This window comes from Dermacentor variabilis, chromosome 8 (genome assembly GCF_050947875.1).
Source record: "Dermacentor variabilis isolate Ectoservices chromosome 8, ASM5094787v1, whole genome shotgun sequence".
Taxonomy (NCBI): domain Eukaryota; kingdom Metazoa; phylum Arthropoda; class Arachnida; order Ixodida; family Ixodidae; genus Dermacentor; species Dermacentor variabilis.
In genome coordinates, this window is record NC_134575.1 from 167,203,337 (window position 1) to 167,230,784 (window position 27,448).

General features: G+C 49.5%; 1 protein-coding gene across 2 annotated transcripts in view; it reads left to right on the forward strand.

The window, feature by feature from the left end:
- The window catches only part of LOC142590707 (uncharacterized), an 83,394-nt gene extending 57,419 nt beyond the window's left edge, over positions 1 to 25,975 (forward strand). For both annotated transcript variants that reach the window (XM_075703123.1, XM_075703124.1), the window contains one exon: positions 22,763 to 25,975. In XM_075703123.1, coding sequence (XP_075559238.1) covers positions 22,763 to 23,129 — 367 coding nt within the window. In that variant the 3' untranslated portion in view covers positions 23,130 to 25,975. The remainder of the gene's footprint in view (positions 1 to 22,762) is intronic.
- Positions 25,976 to 27,448: the final 1,473 nt, after the last annotated feature.

The following is a 27,448-nucleotide window of genomic DNA, read 5'->3' on the forward strand; positions in this document are numbered from 1 at the left end:
AACACCGGTTCAGACGTGAACTCGTTTACTTGTAGCTTGCCTTGATCCCAGCCTACGCAAGACGTCTTCCATAGCTCAGTCGATGCCCTCTTTAGCCCTACGCAGCGTTCGCAGCTTCTCGGCCTTCTACGGAAATACCAATCTACGTTCGACTGTCAACAAGCCCCAGTAGGCTGCACATCGACTGTACGTCACGACATCATCATGGGCAACCATGCACCACTGCGCCAGAGGCCTTATCGTGTATCACCCGTGGAGAGCCGTGTTATTGAAAATCAAGTAAGCGAAATGCTTAAGCGTGGAGTGGTTCAACCCTCTAACAGTCCCTTGGCGTCACATGTAGTCCTGGTTAAGAAAAAAGATGGTTCAATTCGATTTTGCGTCGACTACCACCGTCTTGTTGACATAACTCGCAGAAACGTCTACCCTCTACCACGCATCGACGATGCTCTGGATTGTTTGCAAGGCGCAGAGTATTTTTCTTCGCTCGATTTACACTCAGGCTATTGGCAAGTGCCTGTGAATCCTGCTGATCGCCCGAAGACAGCCTTCGTGACCCCAGACGGCCTATATGAATTCAACGTTATGCCATTTGGGCTTTGCAATGCCCCTGCTACATTCGAACGAATGATGGACAATCTCCTTCGTGGGCAAAAATGGAAGACATGCCTATGTTACCTTGACGATGTCGTCGTCTTTTCTCCAGATTTTCCCACACATCTGTACCGTCTCGAACAAGTCCTGCAGTGCATCAACGAGGTAGGCCTCCAGCTCAACTTGAAGAAATGTCGCTTTGGAGCCAAGCAGCTTGCAATACTGCGACAAGTCATATCGAAAGATGGCATACTAGCTGATGCTTCCAAACTTCGCGCCGTCGCCAAATTCCCGAAACCCACGTCCCTGAAAGAACTTCGGAGCTTTATCGGGCTCTGCTCCTACTTGCGTCGTTTTATCCGGAATTTCGCTTCTATCATTGCTCGCTTGACTCAGCTGCTTCGCGGCGACACACGACTTTCTACTTGGGCCGCAGCTTGCGACGATGCTTTTGAAACAATGCGGCGTTTGCTCACTTCGCCTCCCGTACTGCGCCATTTCGACCCATGGCCCCCGCGAAAGTCCACACCGACGGCACCGGCGTAGGACTTGGTGCTGTACTTGCACAGAGAAAAAATGGGCATGATGAATACGTAGTAGCCTACGCAAGCCGAACACTAACGAAAGCGGAATCCAACTACTCCGTCAGCGAAAAGGAGTGCCTAGCTATCATCTGGGCCCTTGGAAAATTCCGACCCTACTTGTACGGCCGCCCCTTCGACGTCGTTACAAGTCACCATGCTCTATGTTGGTTATCGACTTTAATAGATCCGCCTGGTCGCCTTGCGCGATGGGCTCTATGGTTACAAGACTTCGACATACGCGCCATTTACCGGTCTGGCCGTAAACACACCGACGCGGATGCCCTCTCTCGGTCGCCCACACCAAGTGACATGACTTGCATTTCAGCCATCCAATCGGCGTTTTCGTCGCCTGTACACGTCAACATGGCTGTGGAGCAACGAAAAGATCCCTGGATTGCGGCACTTATGGATTGCATTTCTGACACTTCAACTACACGCCCTTCACGCGCTATCCGCCGCCAAGCTTCTCATTTTGAGTTACGGGATGGTGTTCTCTATCGTCGAAATTACGCTTCCGATGGCCGCAAATGGCTATTAGTCGTGCCCCGCCATATGCGCACAGATGTATGCTCCGCTCTCCATTCACACCCGCAATGCGCCCATGCCGGCCTCTTCAAGACTTACGCCAGGCTTCACTCCCGCTTTTATTGGCGTGGCATGTATACTTCTGCGTGACAGTACATTCGCTCAAGCACAGCGTGCCAACGACATAAGCTTCCTGCCCCGCGTCCTTCTGGTCCTTTGCAGCCCATTCCTTGTCCGTCCCGACCACTCGACCGCGTTGGCATCGATCTCTCTGGTCCTCTTCCCTGCACATCAGCTGGCAATCGCTGGATTATTGTCGCTGTCGACCACCTCACCCGCTATGCAGAAACTGCGGCACTGCAAACAGCGACCGCCTGCGACATTGCGTCCTTCCCCCTGCATCACTTCATACTGCGTCATGGGGCACCACGGGAACTTCTGAGGGACAAAGGGCGTGCGTTTCTTTCCGAAGTTCTTAACGCCCTTCCGACCGCGTGCCACACCGTCCATCGCATCACTACAGCTTATCATCCGCAAACGAACGGAATTACAGAACGGTTCAATCGTACTTTGGGCGACATGCTATCCATGTACATTACATCGCATCATACCAACTGATACCTTGTTTTGCCATGTCACGTACGCCTATAACACCGCTTCACAGGCCACAACGGGATTTTCGCCATTATTTCTCGTATATTGCCGTGAACGTACCTGTTCGCTCGACGCCATTCCCTCCTACCGGCCTGACCCATCAGAGGGCACGCCTCCATATGAAGCCTCCAAGTATGCCGAGGAATGCCGTCAGATGGGCCATCACGGCGGAAGACCAGAGTCTCCAAGAATGCCGTCGCGATGGTGAGCGACCTCCCTGCACCTACAAGCCGGACTCACTAGTCTGGCTTTGGATACCTTCAGACACCCCTGGTCTATGCTCTAAACTCCTCGCTCAATACCACGGTCCCTACCGCGTCCCACAACAGACGACGCCAGTCAACTACGTCGCCGAGCCGCTAACGCCATCTACTGACTTGAGGCGTCGCGGACGCGAGACAGTGCACGTCCAGAGGCTTAAACCCTATTACAACCCTCTTGTCCTCGCTTCTCCTTGAGTCGCCGGATGGCTCCTTCATCTCCAGGGGGCAGTTGTAGCGAAGAAGACTGGCGCGCCCTATGAACATACTATCATCATCGGCCCGCCGACGAAGAGGGGCTCGCGCTCTCGGTGTCTTACGCTCGACTGAGACGGTCGCGTTCCTGACTGCTCAAAAAACCGCATTGCAATATATATATATATATATATATATATATATATATATATATATATATATATATATATATATATATATATATATATATTGAAACACCACGGTCGACACGACGCTTTATTCCAAGAAGGAAAAATAGCGCCGATACAAAAACGAACACGAGCCGATGAATGATGATGACTTTTTACAGATGAAGATGAAGTCCGCATAAATGCTTACACTAATTTCCCCCGTGGACGGAAGCGGCCAGCCTTGCCGCACATTAGACAGTGGAACGGAGATGAAAGGGCTTCAGGCGAGAAACGTGCACGATTTCTGTTCCGCGGCAGCGTCGGTCGGTTGGGGCCTCAACAGAGGTAACGCGATAGTCCACCGGGGAGGTCTGCTCTATGACTTTGTAGGGGCCAATATATCGAGACTCAAGCTTCTCACATAAACCGGGTGTTCGTGCAGGTGTCCCTAGGAGCACATCGTCAGCAGGGCGGTAGGAAACGACGCGATGAGAGGCATCGTACCGATGTTTGCGATCGTCTTGGCCTGCTGCAGTGTTCATGCGGGGGCGACGACGACATTGGGCAAGACGAGAACCAAACTGGTCGCAAATGAATGGTGAAGCGTTGACGGGGCCAGAGAAGAAAGAAACGTCTAGTGATGAGGTTGGGTGGCGGCCGTATGCTAAGAAAAACGGAGAGTATCCGGTGGTCCGTTGAACAGACGTGTTGTACACAAATGTTACAAATGGGAGAATCGCATCCGAGTTACGATGATCAGGTTGAATATACATGGATATCATGTCACACAGCGTGCGATAAAATCGCTCTGTTAGGCCGTTGGTTTGAGGGTGGTAACTAGATGTTGTCTTGTGCACGGTGTTGGACGCTTGCAGAACTTGATTAAGAGTGCTCGAAAGAAATGCCTTGCCTCGGTCGCTCAAAAGAACGTGAGGCGCCCCATGACGTAAGTAGACAGCCTGCAAGAAGAAGGCCGCTACTTCTGAGGCAGCTCCTGAGCGTATTAAGGCTGTTTCAGCGTAACGGGTCAAATGGTCAACAGCAGTGACGATCCATCTGTTGCCGTCTGGAGTAGGTGGGAGTGGCCCGAAAAGGTCAATGCCGACGACAGAGAAGGGTTGTGCTGGACTGGGAAGTGGTTGTAGGGTCCCGACCGGAGCAGTAGTAGGTCGCTTACGGTGTTGGCAAAACGTGCACGAGGCAACATATCTAGCTATGCTCGTGGAAATGCCTGGCCAATAGAATCGGCTGCGTATGCGCTCGTGTGTTTTGTGGTAACCCAAGTGGCCTGACGTAGGGTCATCGTGTGAGGCCTGCAGAACTGCAGCGCGAAGAGAGCGCGGTAGAACGGGAACCCATCGATGGCCTTCCGGGGGAAAAATGTACCGGTAGAGCACGTCGTCTTCAAACTTGAACAGTTTGAGCTGTTTCCGTAGCCTGGCATTGGGTGGAGATGAAACACCGCTAAGGCGATTGATGATACCATGGCAATAGGAATCGGCGCGCTGGTGAGTGGAAAGCACTGAAAGGCGGTTTGATGAAGTCAAGGAAGAAATCGGTGTAATAGACGAAGCGTCCTCCATGCGGCCAATTTGACAAGGTGATGTGGTGTGCTCCGATGATGGTGGTAATGGGCATCGTGAAAGAGCATTGGCATCTTGGTGCTTCCGTCCGGACTTATATATGACATTGAAATCATATGCTTGTAATCGGAGTATCCAGCGGCCAAGGCGCCCGGACAAATTTTTGATCGTCGACAACGAGCATAAGGCATGGTGGTCGGTCACAACCGTGAAATGTCGACCGTGGAGATATGGACGAAATTTCTGAATGGACCAGACAACAGCCAAACACTCTTGTTCGGTTATCGAGTACTTCTTTTCCGCGGAAGTGAGAGTGCGGCTTGCATATGCAACAACCTTTTAGCAAAATTCGTGGTCGCGCTGCAGCAGTACGGCACCAATTCCATGACCGCTGGCGTCAGTATGCACTAATGTGGGCGCCTTGTCATCGAAATGACAAAGAACAGGTGGGGATGTTAGTGCGCGCTTGAGTTCTTGGAACGCGGCTTCACACTGATCGTTCCAATCGAAAGCGTGGAAAGTTGAGCACCGCGGAAATTTTATCCGGATCGGGCTGGATGCCGTCTTTGCTAACGAGATGACCCAAGACTTTAATCGTTGTGCTAGCGAAACGGCCCTTCCTCGTGTTTAGTTGAAGTCCGGCATTAGAAACGCATGTGAGCACTTCATCTAAGCGATGCAGATCTTTAGTGAAAGTTGAGGAAAACACGACGATGTCGTCGAGGTAACATAGACAAGTTTTCCTCTTGAGGCCGTGAAGAACCGTGTCGATCATTCTTTCAAATGTGGCGGGAGCATTGCATAGACCGAAAGGCATTACATTAAACTCATAAAGACCATCTGGAGTAGAAAAGACGGTCTTTTCTTTGTCCGCTTCGTGCATTGTAATTTGCCAATATCCGGAGCGAAGATCAAGGCTGGAAAAATATTGGGCGCCTTGCAACGAATCGAGGGCGTCATCGATACGGGGCATCGGATATACATCCTTACGGGTGATCTTGTTTAGCGCACGGTAGTCAACACAAAATCGTACCGATCCATCCTTCTTCTGCACTAAAACGACGGGTGATGACCAAGCACTGGCGGAGGGACGTATGACGTTTCTTTTCAGCATATCGGCGACGTTCTCCTCGATAATTTTGCGTTCAGCCAAAGAGACTCGGTAGGGACGACGGCGTACAATAGTCTGGCCATCGGTGTCGATACGATGGAAGGCAACAGAAGTCTGTCCGAGTGACGAAGTATCCATATCAAAGGAGGCCTGGTACTTCGTAAGCAATTTTAGCAACGCTTCATGTTGAGCAGCAGTAAGGTCAGGACTTATCACGGAAGCAAGGTCAGATGAAGCAGATTTGTCCTGTTGAGGAAGAACTTGCGAGGCGGCAAGAGAAAGCAGGGAGACTGGTTGGGTACCCACATAACAGGTCACTGCGGAGCCTTGAGGAGGTAGGAGGATTGTCTCAGTGGTCGCGTTTAAAGCGATGATTAACGCAGAGCTTTCTTTGAACCGCACCAGGCAGGAAGCGAAGACAATCCCACGGGCAAGCCAGCGACCGTAAGGAGTGATGAACACGTCGCCATTGGGGATGTCCGTAGAAGAGAAACTTATGACTTGCTCGTGGCCGGGAGGCAGTACAGAATCGGCAGCAGTAAGAAAACGCAGTCGTGGCTCATCGGCAGTCCCGCTGCAATGAACTGTCTCGGTTATATGGACTACACGTTGACGGCAAGAGATTAAAGCGGACGCTGACGAGAGAAAGTCCCAACCTAAAATTAGTTCATAAGCGCACGGGAATAAAATCGCGAACTTAATGTGATGACAGATACCATCAATGAAGACGCGTGCTATACATTGGGCTGATGGTCGAATGATTGGTCCATTAGCCCCAATCAGGGATGATCAAATATAAGGCGTCTTCACTTTCCGCAGGCGAGAGCACAGGTCCGCATGCATAACAGATATAGTAGCTCCCGTGTCAATCAGAGCTAACAAAGGCACACCCTCCACAGACACCAATAACATGTTCGAAGGACGCTCAGGAGGACGTGGAGCACTTCGCGGCGGTGCAGTTTTCCCTCCAAAAACTGCACTGGTTAGTTTTACGGTCGCTGGACATGGAGTTGGGAGACAGGTCGAAGTGGCGAAACAGAACGTCGGCGCGGCATGGGGAGCGGCGTCTCGAGGCACGTGTGTTGAGTGCGGTGTTGGAGAAGTCGGCCGGAGATGGAGATCGGCGAACGGGAGGATTATCGTCATAAGTGCGGTAAACGCGAGGAGGTGGCTCATCGCGTTCAAAGGCCGCGTAACCACGACGTTCGTCTTGCTGGCGGCGTCCGCAAAACCGGGAGATATGTCCTCGAAAGCCGCAGTAGTAGTAGATAGGCCTCGATGAACGCCAGGCAGAGTAGTAAGGTGGGTTCGGAGCTCGGGTGACTAAAGGTGCCGGGTGATCGTGCACAGGCGCAAGTGGTGTGACTGGAGACGGCGCGGCTGGCATTGCAGCAATCTGGGCGTAAGATTGGGTTGTGGGCAAGGAGAAACGTTGGTATGCTGGGCGTTCAGCAGGGAGGCCAATTCCTCCTTAATAATACCGCGCAGGTCAGTAGAAGCAGGTTGGACGTGAGTGCTGCTGCAAGGGGGTGAGACATGCGCTTGCAATTCCTCACGAATTATGGTTCGAATGATAGACCGGAGCTCAATACTGTTTGCCAGGGGGTTGTCGGAAAAGTCCGGTTGCAAGCGGATTGATTGCAGGGCGTCGAGGCGCTGACAGACGGAGACGACGTCCGACACCGTGGAAGGGTTTTGAGCGGCGAGTGCGTTGAAGGCAGTAGATCCGATACCCTTAAGAAGGTGTCGCACGCAATCAGGTTCTGGCATGGCACTGTCGACACGGCGGCAAAGCGCGAGGATGTCCTCAATGTACGAGATATACGACTCGCCATAATGCTGGACGCGCTCAGAGAGCCCCTTTTTCGCAACTTCCGAACCAACCGCGGGTGTGCCGAAAATCCGCCGTAGCTGCTCCCTGAAAGACGACCAATCACGGAAGTCTCTCTCATGATTCAGGAACCATGTCTTGGCTACTTGAGAGACGTAAAATGGCACGTTGTTGGCAGGGCTGGGATTGGGGGTGGCTGGCACTTGAACCGAGATCGTGGACGCTGCGGTCTGGTCTTGTGACATGGAGGCCTCTTGGCGTAAGCGGCGTCCCGAACGTAGCTCCAGGAGAGATCTTGAAGTGGATTGAGGTCGAAGGGATCTTAAAGCGCCTCCACCACTTGAAACACCTCGGTCGAGACGACGCTTTATTCCAAGAAGGAAAAATGGCACCGATGCAAAAACGAACACGAGCCGATGAATGACGATGACTTTTTACAGATGAAGATGAAGTCAGCATAAATGCTTACAATGTGTATATATATATATATTTATATATGTGTGTTTGTGTGTGTGTGTGTGTGTGCGTGTGTGTGTAGAAGGCACAACCTGAAACAATTTGGCAATGGTGACACACATTGAAAGAAGCAAGGTAATGCAGAAGGAAAGCTATTGCCCTATCAATCCGTTCGTATCAATTGTCAGGGTAGTATTCTTGCGATCCATTGGCAACACTATTCGTGCCTCTTTCGATGTTGTCATGCTTTGATCGCTGTTTGTTTGTTTTTTTCGTCCTCTGGTAATCGTATCTTGCTTTTATTTCTCCTATATTTGTTTTTAGAAGCTTGCTATTTGGGTATCCTAGTGTCCGGGCCAGACTACGCAGCGCTTTACCAATAGGATACCATGAAAAACAAGTGATAGACACATGCCGTCAAGTCAGAACAAATCGTGTTGCGCAAACTCGTGTACAGCTTTATATATGATACGATAGTGCTCAAGATATAATATTGTAGACAGGTATTTTTTCTCAGAAATATTGTGAGCGTCTACGTTCAATTCCGTCCATTCCTTTATGTTTCTTTGCGATTTGTATAGTTTTATCTCATATGTCCATGCAATCAATACGAAGACGATGTTTGCTGAAGAAGAGCATTGAATAGGTTCAAGTGGAGCACGAGTACTGAATGATTTATTTTTATGTCCTTGAAACACAAAACAAGAGCTTGTCACCGAGACGGTTTTAATTGTTTTTAAATTATGTGGATAAGTTCTTGCTCTTGTGAAGTTGACGCTCTTGTGACTTAATTCTAGAGGCTAGTAACATTTTACCATTCGCAGGACACCGCTAGCATTGAATTCACGAACTGACAACCCACCGCAGTTGCTCAGTGGCGATAGCTGAGCTTGGAGATGCGGGTCTAATCGCAGTAGAAGTTTATACATTGCGATTGCGCCCTAACATAAAAACGCTAGTTCACTTACATTGAGGTGCAAGTTAAAGAACTCAAGGTGGTGAAATCTAATCCTGAGTCACCCGCTATGGCATGCGCCATATTTAGATTATGGTTTGACACGTAAAACCCTAGAATTTCATGTAATATCCTCTAAAATTTAAGCCACAGAAGCAAATGTTCGTTTCCTCGAAATTACGGTCATAATTATACAAAACCATTTCTGGTGGTTGTATGCACTGTAGACAAATAAACCTGTTCTCCCATTTTGAATTTTGTTCATGTAGTGACGGTGAAAGAATACAACAAAACTGTGAATAGTGTTACCATCGGCCAGCGGGGGTAGTGACCTTCTACCCTCTCCTAGCCCCCTGCGACGAATACCTTCGTGAAGCCAACAATGCGCTCCCCTCGGATCGGATTGCGGCGCCACCAATGCTGGACACATTTGGCGGACCGAGTGTAATATTGTCATGTGGTGATGACGTTGAATAACACAGCAGCAATACTGTGAACGACAAAACTAACTTTTATTGGGCGAACTTGTGCCCACAAAACAGGCTACACTTATAGCACAACGATAGCGGCGAACACGGTAAATCATCTAAAATCTGATCAGCGGGTCAAGCCCGTCGGCTTTTATAGATCAGTCGTCGAATGTTCCAGATTAACCGCTGGGACCCATGTGTCTTCCACAAAGTTCTACACTATTCGCGTCGCGCATACATGCAATCAGATTACACAAGTTCCGGTGAAAGACAGTGGACGGAACCATCGATAACATTCCAGAAACTTCTTTTACATGCGGGCGCGTCCTGCGCTGTGCGATAACATTTGTTAGGCGGCAAAACGTGGTCGCCCGATAAAGATAACTACAAGTGTCATTACCCCCTCTTAAAAAGCATCGACCCGATGCTGCAAACAAACGAAAGTAATAAACAAACGCACTCGTAGCCAAGAAAAGAACAAACACAACAAAGTTTGTCAGCGTCCGTAAAAGGGTTTAAGGCGCACCACGTGGACCACTTCAGATCGTGCGTGGCGCCGCTGTGAATGCGAAATGCCCTCTGGCACGACCTCATAATCCAGAGCGCCAATACGTCGGATGACCTTGTAGGGTCCGAAATAGCGTCGGAGTAGTTTCTCACTGAGTCCTCGTCGGCGTATCGGGGTCCAAATCCAAAGACGGTCACCAGGCTGGTACTCGACGAAGCGTCATCGGAGGTTGTAGTGCCGGCTGTCGGTCCTCTGCTGGCTCTTGATCCGCAGGCGGGCGAGCTGTCGGGCTTCTTCGGCGCGCTGGAGAAAGGTCGCGACGTCAAGATTCTCCTCGTCGGTGACGTGCGGCAGCATGGCGTCGAGCGTCGTCGTCGGGTTCCTGCCGTAAACCAGCTTAAACGGCGTGATCTGTGTTGTTTCTTGCACCGCCGTGTTGTAGGTGAAGGTTACGTACGGAAGGACGGCATCCCAGGTCTTGTGTTCGACGTCGACGTACATTGCTAGCATGTCGGCGAGGGTTTTATTCAGGCGCTCCTTAAGACCATTCGTCTGTGGGTGGTAGGCAGTTGTCCTCTTGTGCCTTGTCTGACTGTACTGAAGAATGGCTTGAGTGAGCTACGCTGTAACGGCCGTTCCTCTGTCGGTGATGAGGACGTCTGGGGCGCCAAGTCGCAGCAGAATGCTTTCGACGAAAAATTTTGCCACTTCGGCTGCGCTGCCTTTCGGTAGAGCTTTAGGTTCAGCGAAGCGGGTGAGATAGTCCGTCACCACGACGATCCACTTATTCCCGGATGTTGACATCGGAAATGGCCCCAACAAATCCATACCAATCTGCTGGAATGGTCGGCGAGGAGGTTCGATCGGCTGTAGTAATCCTGCTGGCCTTGTCGGTGGTGTCTTGCGTCGTTGACAGTCTCGGCATGTCTTGACGTAACGGGCGACGTCGGCGGTCAGCCGCGGCCAGTAATACCTTTCCTGTATTCTCGACAGCGTCCGGGAAAATCCGAGGTGCCCAGCGGTTGGATCGTCGTGTAGGGCGTGCAGTATTTCTGGACGCAGCGCTGACGGTACAACACTAAGGTAGCTGGCGCGGACTGGTGAGAAGTTCTTCTTCACGAGCAGGTTGTTTTGTAGCGTGAACGAAGACAACCCGCGCTTAAATGCCCTAGGGACAACGTCGGTGTTCCCTTCCAAATACTCGACGAGGCCTTTTAGCTCCGGGTCGGCTCGTTGCTGTTTAGTGAAGTCTTCCGCGCTTATTATCCCAAGGAAGGCGTCGTCGTCCTCGTCGTCTTCCGGTAGGGGATCGATGGGGGCGCGCGATAGGCAGTCGGCGTCGGAGTGTTTTCGTCCGGACTTGTATGTTACAGTGATGTCGTATTCTTGTAGCCTGAGGCTCCACCGTGCCAGCCGTCCTGAAGGGTCTTTTAATTTAGCTAGCCAACACAACGCGTGGTGATCGCTTACGACATTGAATGGCCTGCCATATAGGTAAGGGCGAAATTTCGCTGTGGCCCAAACGATGGCGAGGCATTCCTTTTCGGTTGTAGAATAATTGCCTTCCGCTTTTGACAACGATCGGCTAGCGTAAGCTAGCCGATTCATGTCTATCTTTCCTCTGGATGTCCATCTTTTCTCTTGACTAGGACGGCATCGAGGCCTAGACTGCTGGCGTCAATGTGTATTTCGGTATCGGCGTGCTCGTCGAAGTGCGCAAGTACGGGCGGCGACTGCATGCGTCGTTTGAGTTCTTGAAATGCGCCGGCTTGCGGCGTTTCCCACTTGAACTCGACGTCACATTTTGTTAGCGGTGTCAGCGGCTCAGCGATGCGTGACAAGCCCTTGACAAATCGCCTGTAGTAGGCACACATGCCAAGAAATCTACGCACTGCCTTCTTGTCGGTGGGCTGCGGGAATATTGCGACGGCAGCTGTTTTCTGCGGGTCGGGGCGTACTCCGGATTTGCTGATGACGTGGCCTAGGAACGGAAGCTCATCGTAAGCGAAGCGGCACTTTTCCGGCTTCAGAGTGAGCCCTGATGATTTATGGCCTCTAATACTGTCGCAAGTCGCCTAAGGTGGTCGTCGAAATTTTCGGCGAAGACAACGACGTCATCCAAGTAAACAAGACACGTCTGCCACTTCAATCCTGCTAACACCGTGTCCATGACGCGCTGAAACGTTGCAGTCGTCGAGCACAGTCCGAATAGCATGACCTTGAACTCGTAGAGGCCGTCTGGCGTGATGAAGGTGGTCTTTTCGCGATCTATCTCGTCGACTTCTATTTGCCAGTAGCGAGACTTGAGGTCCATCGACGAGAAGTATTTAGCGTTGCTGAACCGATCCAATGCGTCGTCTACCTGTGCGAGGGGATATCCGTCCTTCTTAGTGATATTGTTCAGTCGACCATAATCGACGCGGAAACACGGGGTTCCGTCCTTTTTCTTAACCAAGAAAACAGGAGATGCCCACGGGCTTTTCGACGGCTGGATGATGTCGTCGCGCAGCATTTCGTCGACTTGTTGCCTAATAGCTTCACGTTCTCGCGTCGAAACTCGGTAAGGGCTCTGGCGGAGCGGTCGAGCGCACTCTTCGGCTATGATGCGATGCTTTGCAACTGGTGTTTGTGGAATCCTCGATGACGTCGAAAAGCAGTCCTTGTATCGACGGAGAAGACTGCTGAGCTGTTGCTGCTTGCTCATGGGGAGACTTGGATTTACGTCGAAATTTGGTTCGGGGACTATGGTCGGCGGGGTAGATGCGGCTGAATCTGAGAGGACAAAGGCATTGCTCGTTTGCAGAATTTCCTCGATGTTCGCGATTGTCGTGCCGTTGCTGATGTGCTGGAACTCTTGGCTGAAGTTGGTTAGCATCCCTTCCGCTTTCCCTCCATTGAATCGAGCGATCCCTTTTGCGACGCAAATTTCACGGTCGAGTAGTAGATGCTGGTCGCCCTCGATACCGCCCTCTACGTCAGCGGGTGTTTCGGTGCCGACGGAAATAACGATGCTGAAGCGCGATCTTCGAGCACACTCAAGGCGCGGTGACCACGAAAGCTCTCCGATGGTATCGCTTGATCTTGCGAAAGCGTTATCGACTTCGACTTCAAGTCGATGATTGCGGCGTGTTGGTTCAGGAAGTCCATGCCAAGAATGACGTCTCGTGAACACTGTTGGGGGATAGCGAAGGTGGCAGGGTAACTCCGGTCATCAATGGTAATTCTTGCCGTGCAGATTCCAGTCGGCGTAATAAGGTGTCCTCCAGCGGTCCGAATTTGGGGGCCCTCCCATGCAGTTTTAACCTTCTTCAACTGGGCAGCGATGTGTCCACTCATTACGGAGTAATCGGCCCCTGTTTCGACTAAGGCAGTGATTGCGTGGCCGTCGAAAAGCACGTCTAGGTCGGTGGTTCTTTGTCTGGCGTTGCAGTTGGGTCTTTGCGTCGGATCACGGCTGCGTCGTGTTGAACTGAAGCTGGTACGTCGCGTCGTCAAGTCGTCTTTCGTCGATGTAGTCTTGGCTTCCTGACTTCGTCGGGACGGCGGCGTGTCGTCATTAGGTCGTGGAGATGGTTTCTTCGTCGTCTTCATCGGCGGCGGAGGATCTTCGTCAGTTCGACGAACAGCAACCGCACCTCCACCGGTTGCTGCTTTTAGTTTTCCGGAGATGGGCTCGCAGAGCGGCCCCGCGCTGGGCCGGCGTATGGTCGGCGCTGCGGCGACAAGGTAGCGGCCTGGTGATGGCGAACGCGAAGGTCGTCGAGAGCTCCATCGAGTAGCGGCGAGGTAGTCAGCGATGTCACGTGGGCGCTCTCCAAGCTGTGGACGCGGCGCGTTGACGGCGAACCCCCTCAGTCCTAAGTCGCGGTATGGGCATCGGCGATACACATGGCCGGCTTCTCCGCTGTGATAGCAGAGCGGGCGGTGGTCGGGTGCTCGCCAAATGTCCGTCTTCCTTGCGTAGGTGCGCTGGCTGATGGGTGGGCGTGCTGGCGGCGGACGACGGAATTACGGAGTAAGAGGGCCCTGGCGCGCTCGCGGAGGGGGGGCCTTGAGGGCGTGCGACGGCGGCGTAGGTCATCGCGCTTGGCTGTTGCTGCGGTAACTGAGGTTGCACCTCAGGAACTCTAAGCGATTGCTGAACCTCATCTTTCACGATGTCGGTGATCGAGGCCCTTGAGGCTGCGACGAAGGCAGGACCTTGCGCAGTTCCTCGCGCACAATGGCTCTGATGGTCTCTTGTAGGTGGTCGCAACCCAGTCCTTGGATGGCGTACTGTGGCGTGAGCCCCTCGCGGTTATATTGCCGGGTCCGCATCTCCAGAGTTTTCTCCATCGTTGATGCCTCTGCAGAGAACTCAGCTACGGTCTTTGGCGGGTCACGAATAAGTCCGGCGAAAAGTTCTTGCTTGACGCCCCGCATCAGGAAGCGGACTTTTTCCTCCTCCCACATTTCCGGGTCGGCGTGCTGGAAAAGACGGGCCATCTCCTCCGTGAATATCGCGATTGTCTCGTTTGGCAGCGGCACTCTGGTTTCTAGTAGTGCTTGGGCTCGCTCTATTCGCACGACGCTTGTAAACGTTTGCAAGAAGCCGCTTCGGAACAGGTCCCACGTCGTTAAGGTGGCTTCTCGATTCTCGAACCAGGTCCTGGCGGGGTCTTCCAATGCGAAATAGACATACCGCAGCTTGTCGTCGCTGTCCCAACTGTTAAACGTAGCGACCCTCTCATACGTCTCCAGCCAGCTTTCCGGGTCCTCAAATGTGGAACCGCGGAACGTCGGTGGCTCCCTGGGCTGCTGCAGAAATGTTGGGGCTGCTCCGCCTGCCATTGGGGCTGTCTTCTTGGTCGTCTCGGGAGGAACTTCTCTTACGATCTTCTTGGTCGTCTCTGGTAGAATTCCGTGTTCCGGGGGCAGCTGCTGTAGCCGGCGGCTTGCTCGATGTTCCGGGACGGCGCTGGTGTTGTCTTTGCTGTCCGGGCTTGGATTACGGATTGTCGGGGGCGTCCGGTACATGAACATAAAGCACCTCCAACAGATGTCACGTGGTGGTGACGTTGAATAACACAGTTGCAGTACTGTGAACGACAAAACTAACTTTTATTGGGCGAACCTGTGCCGACAAAACAGGCTACACTTATAGCACAGCGATAGCGGCGAAGACGGTCAGCGATCGTCGAAAATCTGATCAGCGGGTCAGGCGTGTCGGCTTTTATAGATCAGTCGTCGAATGTTCTTGATTAACCGCTGGGACCCACGTGTCTTCCACAAAGTTCTACACTATTCGCGTCGCGCATACATGCAATCAGGTTACACAAGTTGCGGTGAAAGAGAGTGGACGGAACCATCGATAATATTCCAGAAACTTCTTTTACATGCAGGCGCGTCCTTGGATGGATGGAAACAACTTTATTCTGAATCCGGCAAATTTGATGACCCGGGCTCAGGTCTCCCATGAGGGGACTTCGAGGCCTTGCCTCGTCGCCGCCTCTCGGGTTGCTGGACAGCCCACTCTTGTGTCTTGAGGTTGGAGCTGCGCAGAGCGGCGGCGCACTTCGACGCAAGAGCCTCCGGAGCTACTGCCATTGCAGCTGATGTAACCCGACACTCCCACAGCATGTGTGACAGCGTCGCTCTAGTTTTCTGACATAATTTGCAAACAGCAGTCGGGTATTGCGTGGGGAAATTGTGCTACAATCGCACCGGACTGGGGAATGTTTGTGTTTGCGATTGTCGCCAGATGACGGCCTGGCGACGTTTCAGCATGGGGTGAGGTGGGGGCAGCAACCGCCTGCCTAGCTGGTAGTGCTTGGTGATGTCATTGTACCTGACCAGGCGTTCTCGCGTGTTTTGAGCCAGCAGTTCCGAACTCGAAAAGGCGGTCCCCGATTCTGCGCGATGGGTCAATTCTAGCGCAGAGCGGTGTGCTACCTCGTTCAAGTTAATGAGGCCTTCATCGGTGGGGGTGGCGACGTGCGCTGGAAACCATATGATGGCGGTGTTATCGAAGTGCTGTCGACCAGCTTTCCTTAGAATCTGGAGAGCTTCGGAGGAAATGCGCCCCCGCGCGTAGTTGCGAACTGCGGATTGTGAGTCGCTAAACACTACCTCGCAGAGGGGGTCGGTAAGCGCAAGCGCAATCGCTACCTCTTCTGCTGTTTCGGGGTATTCCGTTGCGACACTACGGCGCGTCCTGCGCTGTGTGATAACATTTGTTAGGCGGCGAAACGTGGTCGCCCGATAAAGATAAGTACACGTGTCATTATGTTGGTCCACTGTCGCCTTCAGGGACCAAGCAAGCAAGCAAGCGGAAAAGGGAGTTCTTATGCGATTTCTCCCGCACCCGGGTAACCGCCGTGTTCGTTCAACAGACGCTGCAGCAAACTGCGGCGTCATCTCAGGAACCTACGAAGGCACCCTCCTTTCTGTATGTCCAGTGAAACCAAGGTGCGGGAGTGAGTGTGTGTACACTCACCGGCAACGGGGGTCCTTCGACGACTTTGCATGCTCCGAATGGACGAAGGGGGGCGGCAGTTATTCCTGGCCTCACGATCCAGAGAGGATGGAGGGGGTTTTAAGCAGCCGTTGTCGGCTTCTCAGTGTGATTCATTTATGTCATCCTAGACTGGTGATACGTACCGTTCTCCACTATTCGTGTACGTATTGTAAACAAACCCAGCACTTCTTGTTCTCGGTGAGAATAAGTTCCTTCTTTCAAGAACGTCCTTAGCGTTGATGAGTCAGACGACATCATGGGCTAGCTACGACATTTTACATTCCAGACCCCAACTCTTACAACTGGCGGAGGTGGTGCGATAACAACAAAAAGGACACTTTTCAAGGTTTGAAAACATTATTGTTTATCGTTCTGTGCTTCGCGCGCATGACGTACGGTTCAGTTCTGCCAGACGTACGTACGGTAAAGAATTCATAGTTCCCTCCGACGCAAGTGACAGGGGAATGAGCGTGGTACTGCGATAAGCGGCCGATGAAAATGAGAAACATCCTATTCTTTATGCCAGCCATAAACTAACTCTAAAAGAAACCTGTAGCGCTTCAGAGAAAGAATGTCCCTGTTTGGTTTGGGCAGCCCAGTAGTTGTCGTGTTACTTGTACCGAGCGAGATTTGTCTTCAAGAGCGACCACTTCCCTCTGATGGGGATTAATCAAATGTCACAAAAGAATTACCGCTTGCTACGATGAAGCTTCAGGCTCTAACAGTAGTTCTTCGTTAGACATAAGATCGGAAAGCTGCATAGCATTTCGGATGGCTTGAGCAGGCTAATTTGAAACACGTCCTGTGCTTAGGGATCCCGACAAATTTTTTATTGTTCTTCTTTATTTTGTTAACCTAAGAGTCTCCCCCCTCATTTACCAAGACTCCATCTATGATTTCTAATTTGGTCGGCACAAAATTACTTGGAAATTTGCAAATCCAAATGCAGTATTTCTTCTTTTTGCATTCATGTTTTCTTGAAGCCTGGTGGGTGTAAAGCGAGGTCCAACATACTTAATTTCTGCGCAGAGCCGTGTTATGGGGTTGGCTCTGCTGTTCCCTGTTGTTGTGAGACGATTCGGGGTGTAGGAAGTCTCTTAGAAAAGTATCCGACCTTATTCTTTTTGCGAACACCTGATGAATATGAAACAAGCGCGCTTGCATCAGCCGACCTTGAACGTCCGTGCGCATGCGCGAATTTTTTCCTGCCTGTCGATAGCGCCAGCCGCTGGGACGCAGCGTTTGAGTGATGCAGTGCGCAGTGCTCTCGTCGGTTTTTTATTGCAAGAAAAATGGTGGAGCTACTGTAGCAGCACTACTTCATCTGATTTTGCCAGAAACTGGGCGACAGCCAGGTGGAAACCATTCGGAAGATTCAGACGGCTTTCGGTGACGATGCTGTGAGCAGCATACAGATTAAGGAGTGGCACAACCTGTTTAAAGACGGCCGCCCGTCAGGGGAGAGCGAGCCTCGCTCCGGTCGGCCATCAACATGCCGAAATGATCAGGTCATTGCCAAAGTGAACGCTGTGGTGATGCGGGACCATCAAGTGACTATCCGAGAAATCACAGAAGAGGGGGGCATCATCACTTTTTCTGCACATTCCATTATGACCGAAAATTGACCAACAAGAGAATTTCGGCGAAATTTGTGCCCAAGCTGCTCACGGTGGAGCAAAAGCAACTTCGTCTTGAAGTCTCACAGGAGATGCTGGATTCCACAAACAGTGACCCCGACTTCATTAACACCATAATCACTGATGACGAGTCTTGGGTGCACGGGTACGACCCAAAAACGCAATCCCAGTCGTCACAGTGGAAGCATTCCACGCCACCAAGACCAAAGAAGGCCCGCCAAGTGCGCAGCAGCGCAATAGTGATGCTGACTGCTTTCTTTACCTCCCGCGGTGTGGTACACCACGAGTACGCACCACAGGGTCAAACGATCACCAAAGAGTACTGCAGGGATATCCTTCGTCGCCTACGTGATGCTGTGTGGCGCAAGAGACCGGAGCTGTGGTCAGAAGGACATTGGCTCATCCATCACGACAATGCTCCTGCACATTCTTCGCACTTGAGTCAGACTCTTTTGGCGAAAAACCAGACTCCTGTAGTTCAACAGGCTCCTTAATTTGCTGATATGACCCCGTGCGACTTCTGGCTCTTTCCCAAAATCAAGAGGCCATTGAAAGGAGCGCAATTTCAGACAAGAGAGGACATTATGTCTGCAAAGAAAGATGAGCTAAACTCCATTCCGAAACAAGCCTTCTCGGAATGCTACCAGCAATGGTAGCACCGCTGGGAGAAGTGTGTGGAGTGCCAAGGAGACTACTTTGAGGGTGATTAAGTTTCCAACGCTCCAGTTAAGCCAGTTTTTTCCTTCGGGCAAAGGCCGGACACTACTTTAACAGACCTCGTGTGTGAGCATTTCGCCGCTGGTTGGTGCAAGCCAAATCATTACTCCGCTATTATTTTCGGGTAAATCTCCTGGAATATTGCAGAACACTATAAACAGTGAGTTATCCAACATATCAACTTGGTTTGCTTGTAATAAATTAACACTTAACAGAGATAAAACAAAATACATAGTATTCAACTCCCGTTATTCCAGGGGTGACACAATTGGTATGCAAATTCACCTTCTAGGTGGAACAATAGAACAGCTCGATCACATAAAATATTTAGGGGTATTATTGGACTGCAACTTGAACTGGAGACCACATATATCTAGTATATGCGCGAAATTAGCTTCGGCTTGCTATTTATTAATAAAATGCAGGGAATATCTTGACCTTAGCGTACTTAAAGTTATTTAATTTTCCATATTTCACTGTCACATCACATACTGTTCTGAATCATGGTCTAGCACATATAAAACATACATAGATCCCGTTTTTCGGTTACAGAAAAGGGCCTTGCGCATTATGACATTCACAAGCCCACATGATAATACTGACGTGCTGTTCTGTCGTCTCGGTATATTACCATTATCTCTGGCATGCGAAATGAAAATTGCCATTTTGATTAACAATATTTTACGTGGGAATCACTCATTATCACCAAGCCTGTTTATTACACCTAATCGCAATACAAGGGGTGCAACAAATATAAATTTTAACCTACCAATCACTCGTAACACGTATGGCCAACGACTACTTGAGTTTCATGGTACTAAAATTTGGAATACAGTACCTCTTGAGGTAAAAATGGCCAACAATTTCGTGTCTGCTGTTAAAAAGCTATACCTATCAAAAAGTACGTGATTTTTCGTCAGTCTGGTTCTCTACCTGTTTCATACTGTGCACGATTATTCCTCATGGATCTATTCAGAAAGCCTAAACACTTCAACACAGACCCTTGCAAATGTGTCACTTCTACGTATAATATGCTATCTCAGTTTTTTCATTGTGTATGTGCATGTGTTCTCCTGACAGTTCTGTTTTATTACTATTGATTGATATGCACTGTTTTTCTTTTTTAATGGTTTTAATTGTATGTATCCACCAAACTGTATTAGGTTGTATCATTAAAAAACTAGATATGCGCATGACATTGTAGCTGCTACTACATATATGACTATGGGCCTACACTAGCCTTTGGCTACAGGCCCAACAGTTCCTTTGTACAAATTATTATCAATGAAAAATAAACTGAATTGAATTGAATTGCCATCAGCCATTCTCTCCCGGCCAAGCGGTTGTCAGCACAGGCCAGTCGATATTTTCCGGGCCATGGAGGAGCTGTTGCGACCAGCTAGCAGGGGTAATGACCTTCAGACCTCTCCTTGCCTGTTCTGACGAATCTCTGAAGCCAACAATGCGCGCCCCTCGGACAGACTTGCGGCGCCACCAATTCCAGCCACTTGGCTGACTGAGCATTGTTTGCTGGTTCACTGTCGTCTTCAAGGACCAATGGGAGCAATAAAGCTAGAAATAGGGTGCTTTTATCCGTTTTCTCACGGACCGCAGTAACCGCCATGTTCGTTTGACAGACTCTGAAGCTAACTGCGGGGTCATCTCAGAAACCAAGATGATCCAGCTTGAGTCAAGCGTGACAACCCCTGTCTAGAACGTCCCCTCCTTTCTGCGTTTTCAGTGAAATGAAGGTGCGGAAGGGAGTGTGTGAACGCTCGCGCTCAACGCGTTCTCAGAAATGTGCACTCTTAACTGTAACAAGAGCGTACCGTGTCTTCGTTATTGCTGTGGCATCAACACATGGCTTCATGATGATGATGATGTCCTTGACGAGTTTGGCGCTCACCCGCTCACGGGGATTGGCCAGGAGTCGGGCAGACTTTGCTTATGTGTTCAGAAAATGGCGGTAAAAATCTATAATTTTGTTACATAAATTAAAGCGAGGGAATATCAAAACGGTTCAGTAGACTGTCATGCTATGAAGAGGCAAAAAATATCTATAATATATAAATGAGGCAACAGAGGAGGAATGAAAAGAATAATACGGTCATCAATGAAATCGGTTTCATTCAATAATATTTTTTATTGATCATGCCACCGCCGTCTTCCTTTTCGATGCGGAGCGTGTTCACGTTCCCCCATGAAGGCTTTTTTCAGCGTCGTTCAAAACGGAGCGACGCGGATTTCGACAGCGAGACGTGGCGTTGACAAAGGCCTGCACACAACCCTTGCACAACGTTGCACAGGCGCTTCTTGAAGCATTTCAAGTCGCTTCACGTGCCTTGGATACACCGTAATGCAAGTGATGTGGGCTCCTATCATCAAACGGGCGTCAGTGCCCACTGGTGCATCTCATTCACCGCGGTGGCAGCCCAGTGTCGGGACGTAAACAAACTTAAATCTTGGAGAGAACGTAGGAGGCCGAGGCCTGGGTGCCGCCATGGCAGCGGAAGTGGCCTACGGCGACAGACAATAAGCGTGCAACTCTAACCCTCCACACCCCCCCCCCCCCCCCCTGAGGCCAAAGGGATATGTTTTCCTTATACGCGGCCCGGGCGGCCGCGCGTGCTGGCTGGGCTGCTGTATCTTGAAAACTATCTCCGACTGGTACATAGTCGGAGCTGGGCTGTCTTTTCACAGCGTACTTCGCTTGATGCGAGCGGCTGCATGAAGGTCAATTCGCTCGCTGCTTCTGCCCCGTTTTCTCACTGCATCGTTTTCACAGTGAGTATCCGCGGTGATCGAGTGCGATGTTTTCATGTGTGCTTGTGCGCGTGATACCAGGCTTGTTAATTTAATTAGTATGCCTGTGTTTACAAGCTTATACGGCCGATAAAACTATCCTTATTTTGTATAGCTTTCCACTAATTTGCTATCGCGATCGGTGCCTTCTCCTTTCGGGCGAAACTACAACTTTTCTGAAGTCGAATTGGGTCACAGGATATGTGCCGCTCCAGAATATTTGACACCGACTTGGGCCTCTGGGCATTAGCTACTGGTAGGTGGCGCTCTTTGATGACAAAAAATATTGTTTAGATGCTTTTAGATGCTGGGCGGAATCGAACCGGCGTCATATATAATGAGACGATCTACCTTAATGCAATTAGCATTGAATCACTATAGCGGGAGAGCGTATTTCTTACTCAATGACTCAAGATGTCTATTCTGGCCGATCCCTAGTATCAGAGGACCATTTGCACATATCCAGTGGCCACAATTGTCTATTTCGCAATATACAGAGTGACACAGCCCAAATGCGCATGCACAACGACTGAAATTGAGAATTCGGGCAATCAGTGCCCATAGTTTTCTTATTGGCCACATACTCAGTGGCCGGTGCCCAACAGCACATACACGACGACCCAAGTTTTCCACTTGAAGTAGACTGTTTGGGCACACAGCCAGTGGAACAATGACCCAATGTCTGTATTCCCAAGTTGTCGATTCGGACACATCTTTAGTTGCACAAATCATCATTTCACGCACATACTCAATGGCTCATACCTAGTTGCGTATCGAATGGTACAAGTGTTTGTGAAAATGGTTAAACACGGCCGAACATTATACATACCCCGAAAAGGAAGAACTTCCAAAAGAAAATGCTGATCATATTATAATGCAGTAAATGTAAGACCAGGTCGCACAATCTAATGACATATAAGCAAGGCAAAGTAGTCAGCGACTTTTCAGAGGACCCATTCAAAGAGACGCAATAACTGTTTCATAATCAATACGCACTTCCTGTCTTCTTTCTTGTCCGTCTCAATCCAGCGCTATGACTTCAATTGAGATCTTTTGAGAACCACGTCAGACGTCTTTTATTGCACACTGGTGAAACAATGTTAGAAAATAGGTGAAACAACTGATAGTGCATTCTTGCAAAATACGTTTTGAAGAAGCTGTATGGTATGGCGCATTGTCGTTAAACTCACCAGAATTTCGCACATCTGATGCAGCTGTCATTACGGCCTCTACCAGAAGGCGCCCCCTGGTTGCGTTCTGCGCAAACGAAGCGGTGATTTTCCTGCCTGCTGCCCGTGGCCCGACTGCAGCGCTGCCGAAAGCATCGCGGCCCACGAAACCGACTCATTCTCTGCAAACGGAACGATTACGGACGAGCCACTGACAGATGTTTCCGGCCTCATCATCCCCGCCAGCCAGCTCGACACTGACAAGCAAGACTCAAATGAAACGCCTCCTAAAGCTTCTGATTCATCGCTTCACAACCTGAGCTCTACAACTACAAATGCACGCAGTTTATCCGGACATACGGAAGACTCAGACTTTGACCCCGTGACAACTCCGGCTGAATCAGCATCTTAAAATTGGCTTGAAAAGTGCTGGTAGTGCATCCATTTTTTACACGTTAAATTGTAACATATCTGAGTTGGCTTGTTTGCTGTACTTTTATCAAATTTTATTAGATAAACTTCAGGTAAATAATTCCAACTTAAAAACCATGAAGATGGCCAGTATCTATGCCAATATCGGTTTGGAACTTGCGTAGTTTAGTTTAGGAATTATGTTCCTCTTTCAATTCCAAACCACACAATTTCTTCTGTTATTATTCCTACTCAACTAACAACCACACTTTTTCTTTCTTTGCACAAAAGAGTAAGAAAGTAAAAAAATTATAGGCTATCTCCATTATCCTAGCTTCATCGATATTTTAGAAAAAAGTTGGAAGGCAAGGTGATTGAACCTCAAAACGATGTCGATTGAAGACAGCCTTCTTGAGCGACATGGGAGCGATAATGGGTAGGAGTGCGCCACTCTAGCGCTTTGCGCCTGGCGTGAGAGAAGTAGGAGGAGCGTGGGGCCGCTGAAATGAGCCGGGCACTGTTTTTTTATGTCAGGCCACATTTGCAGAGTGCGCATACTCACGAGAGCAGGTCGGAGTGGCCGCGTGCGGCAATGTATCGCGTCAACCGTCTCGAGGAGATTAGAATGGGCGCACGTTTGGGGGCTTAATATTTTACAGGACTATCTTCAATATCAGGCATCATTTTCAGACCGCAAATACCCAAACAAATGGCCCACAACGTTAAACTGCACTGGAACGGCAAAATTTGTTTATTGAACTATCTTCGATACCGGCCCATAACTCCAGACTGCATAATCTCCGGAATCAGCCCGCGAAGAAAGCATACCGTAAAAAAAAAGTAGGATAAACTTGTTAAGAAAAACATGGTCTATAATGTACCCATTAACTATTACGAGTAGCTTTTTAAATAGGCCTGTTGTTTTATCGCATCGATATACTGTTCTGCTGGGTAGAATAACGCAGGGTTCTTCCGAGAACTTTTTCTGTTTTAAACACTTCCCTGGAACATGTTATGATTTTCTTATCATTACTTCTTGATATCCACAAATCATTTCACAGTGGCAATTATGCACTGTTATAGCTCAAAACATTTTACTATTTTTCTGTGGTTATTCCTTTGTCTCCTCAAAATCTTCTTAAGGGAAAGACGTCAGTATGTTTTGTTATAACACTTTCAATGCGTCTTTTGGGAAATCAAGTCTGGGAGTCCCCAAGCGTCAACATTAAACCCTATTATTATTTGCAATATATGGTATTAACCTTTCAGTAGTAGTACCTGTTTCTGATAGCATCCCTGCTTTTTTATACACTAATGACACCATCCTTGTATCCAGAGCACCCAACGGTTCAGATGCAATCTCGATGCTTCAAGTCGGGACATGCCGGTCTGTGGATTGGTTCGTCGGAACCGTCATCGGTGTAAGCACATCAAAAACGCCCTTTATAAGTTTTCACAATTCTTCAAAGAAAGTACTCAAAGACCGGTTTCATTACACATGTCCATCTGTTCTGCTCGCAATTGTAACCCCTATCCTTTCGCATCCTTTGTCGAGTATCTTGACATAGGCTTCGATAGCGATATTACTGGGAACTGGCATCTCGAATCCGTTTACCGTAAAAATCGATGCATGTCGTGTACGCGTTCCCATATTCTCTGCTTCATGCCTTGCTACGTGCGCTAAGCGAATGTGCAAGCTTTTTCTTGCAGTGTGTGGCGGTATATAATTAGACTTTACGGGCATTGTTCTGTGCGCTCACAAGAGTGCGCAATTTGAATTTTTCGCTCTTTTAAACTACAGAACAGACGACCTTAGCCTTGGAAAAAGCAACGTATTCCAAGCATCAGCTCCACCCGGCTTCCGAAACCTATTACTCAAAACTGTCGTTCTCAAAGATTTTTGGCCCAGGCCTAAAAGAATTCCGTTTATGTTTCCCGCTGTTTGATACCTAAAAAACGCAACTGTATTTCTCGCCGACTTGCAAAATATGGGGTAAGAACGTGTGATTATTACATTCCGTGCGATCTGAACACTGTACCACCAGGCGTGCTTCACTCGAGAAAACAGCGCAAGAAAGTGGACAGGCTGAAGTAAACGAATCAGTCGCTCAGTGTTACCCTAAAACAATAAACACAAATAAAGTAAAATTAAAAGCACCTATGTTACTTTGATAAATTTTGTGTTCACGGCCTTCAAAATGCGCTATAAATTGGCAATGCTTATCAAATATTTTTTAGAATTCTTTTCACGCTTTTTTCTTGCCCTGCAAACTCATATAATAATATTGACACTTTTGTACACTCCAGCAAAAAGTACTCGAATCTTGTCAAGTTCCAGAATGATGTCAAGTTCCAGAATTATTCAAATAGAATAATTGTATCGTGGATTCATTACGAGTATGGTAGTGCAAAGTACGAGAAGAATACAGAAATTGACAGAATGAGTTCTTCCTTGTCCTCATCCTTTTATTTTTGCGCTGCCATGCTCAAACTTAATCACTGCCAACAATGCAGTACGGTTGTCCGTTCAATTGTAATAGAACCCTTGGGGCATCGACTATTTCTTTCTGTATTTTTTTACTTCTTCCGAAACATTTGTTTTAGTATTCAGAATTCTTCCACATATCCAATCCTGTCCATGAAAGCAGACACTACAATTTGGGCTCACTATGCCCTTGCTTTCATTTATCTGTTAGCACATTACACGATCGTGTGCTACTTCTTTTGTATGCATAGCAGTTTGTTGGTGCCTTCCTTACCCTGACAGCCAAGCTCAGTGAGGCTTTGGCACGTCTGATTCTTGTACCGTTTTCATTGATGCCTTCAATAAAATGGATTGTTGTTGTCGTCGTCATTGCTCGGCATGTATCGCACCATTGAGCCCAGTAAGGACGGCTGCGTTTCGTGCTCGCGACCTTTCTTCTGGAACAAGCAATGCTTGAGATATTATTCCTGTAAAATTAGTGTGCACGTGACGTGCATCACAATGCCGTATGAGAAAGAGCAGGCGCTGAAGTCTGGCTACTGTCCGTTACAGTGCAATCTTTGTGTGAATGCTAACGGAGAGACGGAAAGGCTTAAGCAGGAGACACACGGTCAGATTCGGCGTCCGATGCAACGTGCGGCGTGCCGGAACGACGTCATATCCGGCTGTTTTCGTCGCACCGGAAGGCTCGATCGGACGTCGGGCATGCCGCTGCCAGGCCAGTTTTTTGTCGTCGACGACCGTATCGTCGGAAAGCGACAGCCAATGACTGTATGACTACACGGATGGTATAAACGTCATGGTGACGTAGCCACCTGGGATTGGAAAGACGGCCACAGCAGCGTTACTGAGGTTAGAAGGGACAGATAACCAGACGAAAGAAGAATATTGTCGCAGCACTGCGCGGCTGCGGCTGAGGCAGAGAAAGACGAAGTAGAGTGTGCGCGCGTGACCTCGCGGTACTCTGCGCCGGCTGGGCCTGGCCTGTAGCTTCCCTCTCGGACCTCGTCTCACCGTTTCACCCTGTAAATAAACATCATTCGTAACATCTTTGGTGGACGTGCGGGGTAAATCTTGGACGATCCTGGACGACCTAGCTCTACCAACTGTCCGACGGAGTAGGCGCTTGGCCGGTTTACGACCATAAGCAGCGGACATGGCCGATTCCGGAGAAGGCAATGACGACCCCACCTGCGGCGGACCAGACAGCAATCACGCAGGTCAGGCTGGCTACTGGACACCGCTGCGAGAGCCACCCACCTTTTCGGGGAAGGCCAACGAAGACGTCGACGACTGGCTTAAACACTACAACAGAGGGAGTCGCCACAACCACTGGAACTCTACGAAGCAGCTCGATAACGTGGTTTTTTTTCTCGCTGGCACCGCACTCCTCTAAGCGTTCTAACAAGCTGGGATAACTTTGTAGAAGAATTCACCAAGTGCTTCGGGGACCCAATCTCTAAGAAAAAGAAGACTGAGCAGACGCTTTCCCGACGAGCTCAATTACCTGGCGAAACGTGTACAACGTACATAGAGGCTGTTCTGAAATTATGCGGAATCGTCAGCGCTACCATGACAGACGAAGACAAAGTAGGACATCTGCTTAAAGGAATCGCTGAAGATGTTTATAATTTTCTTATAACGAAGGACGATCTTAGTACTCCGTCTGACCTGAAGAAACACTGCCGGGCGTTTGAAGCGCTGAAAATGAGAAGGATTGGGCCAAAGTTTGGACGATTGGACAATGTTACTACTATTGCAAGTGTGTCCGTCCCAACCCACGACGACCTCTCCTCAGTGATTCGGCAAGTAGTTAAAGAAGAGCTTCAACGCCT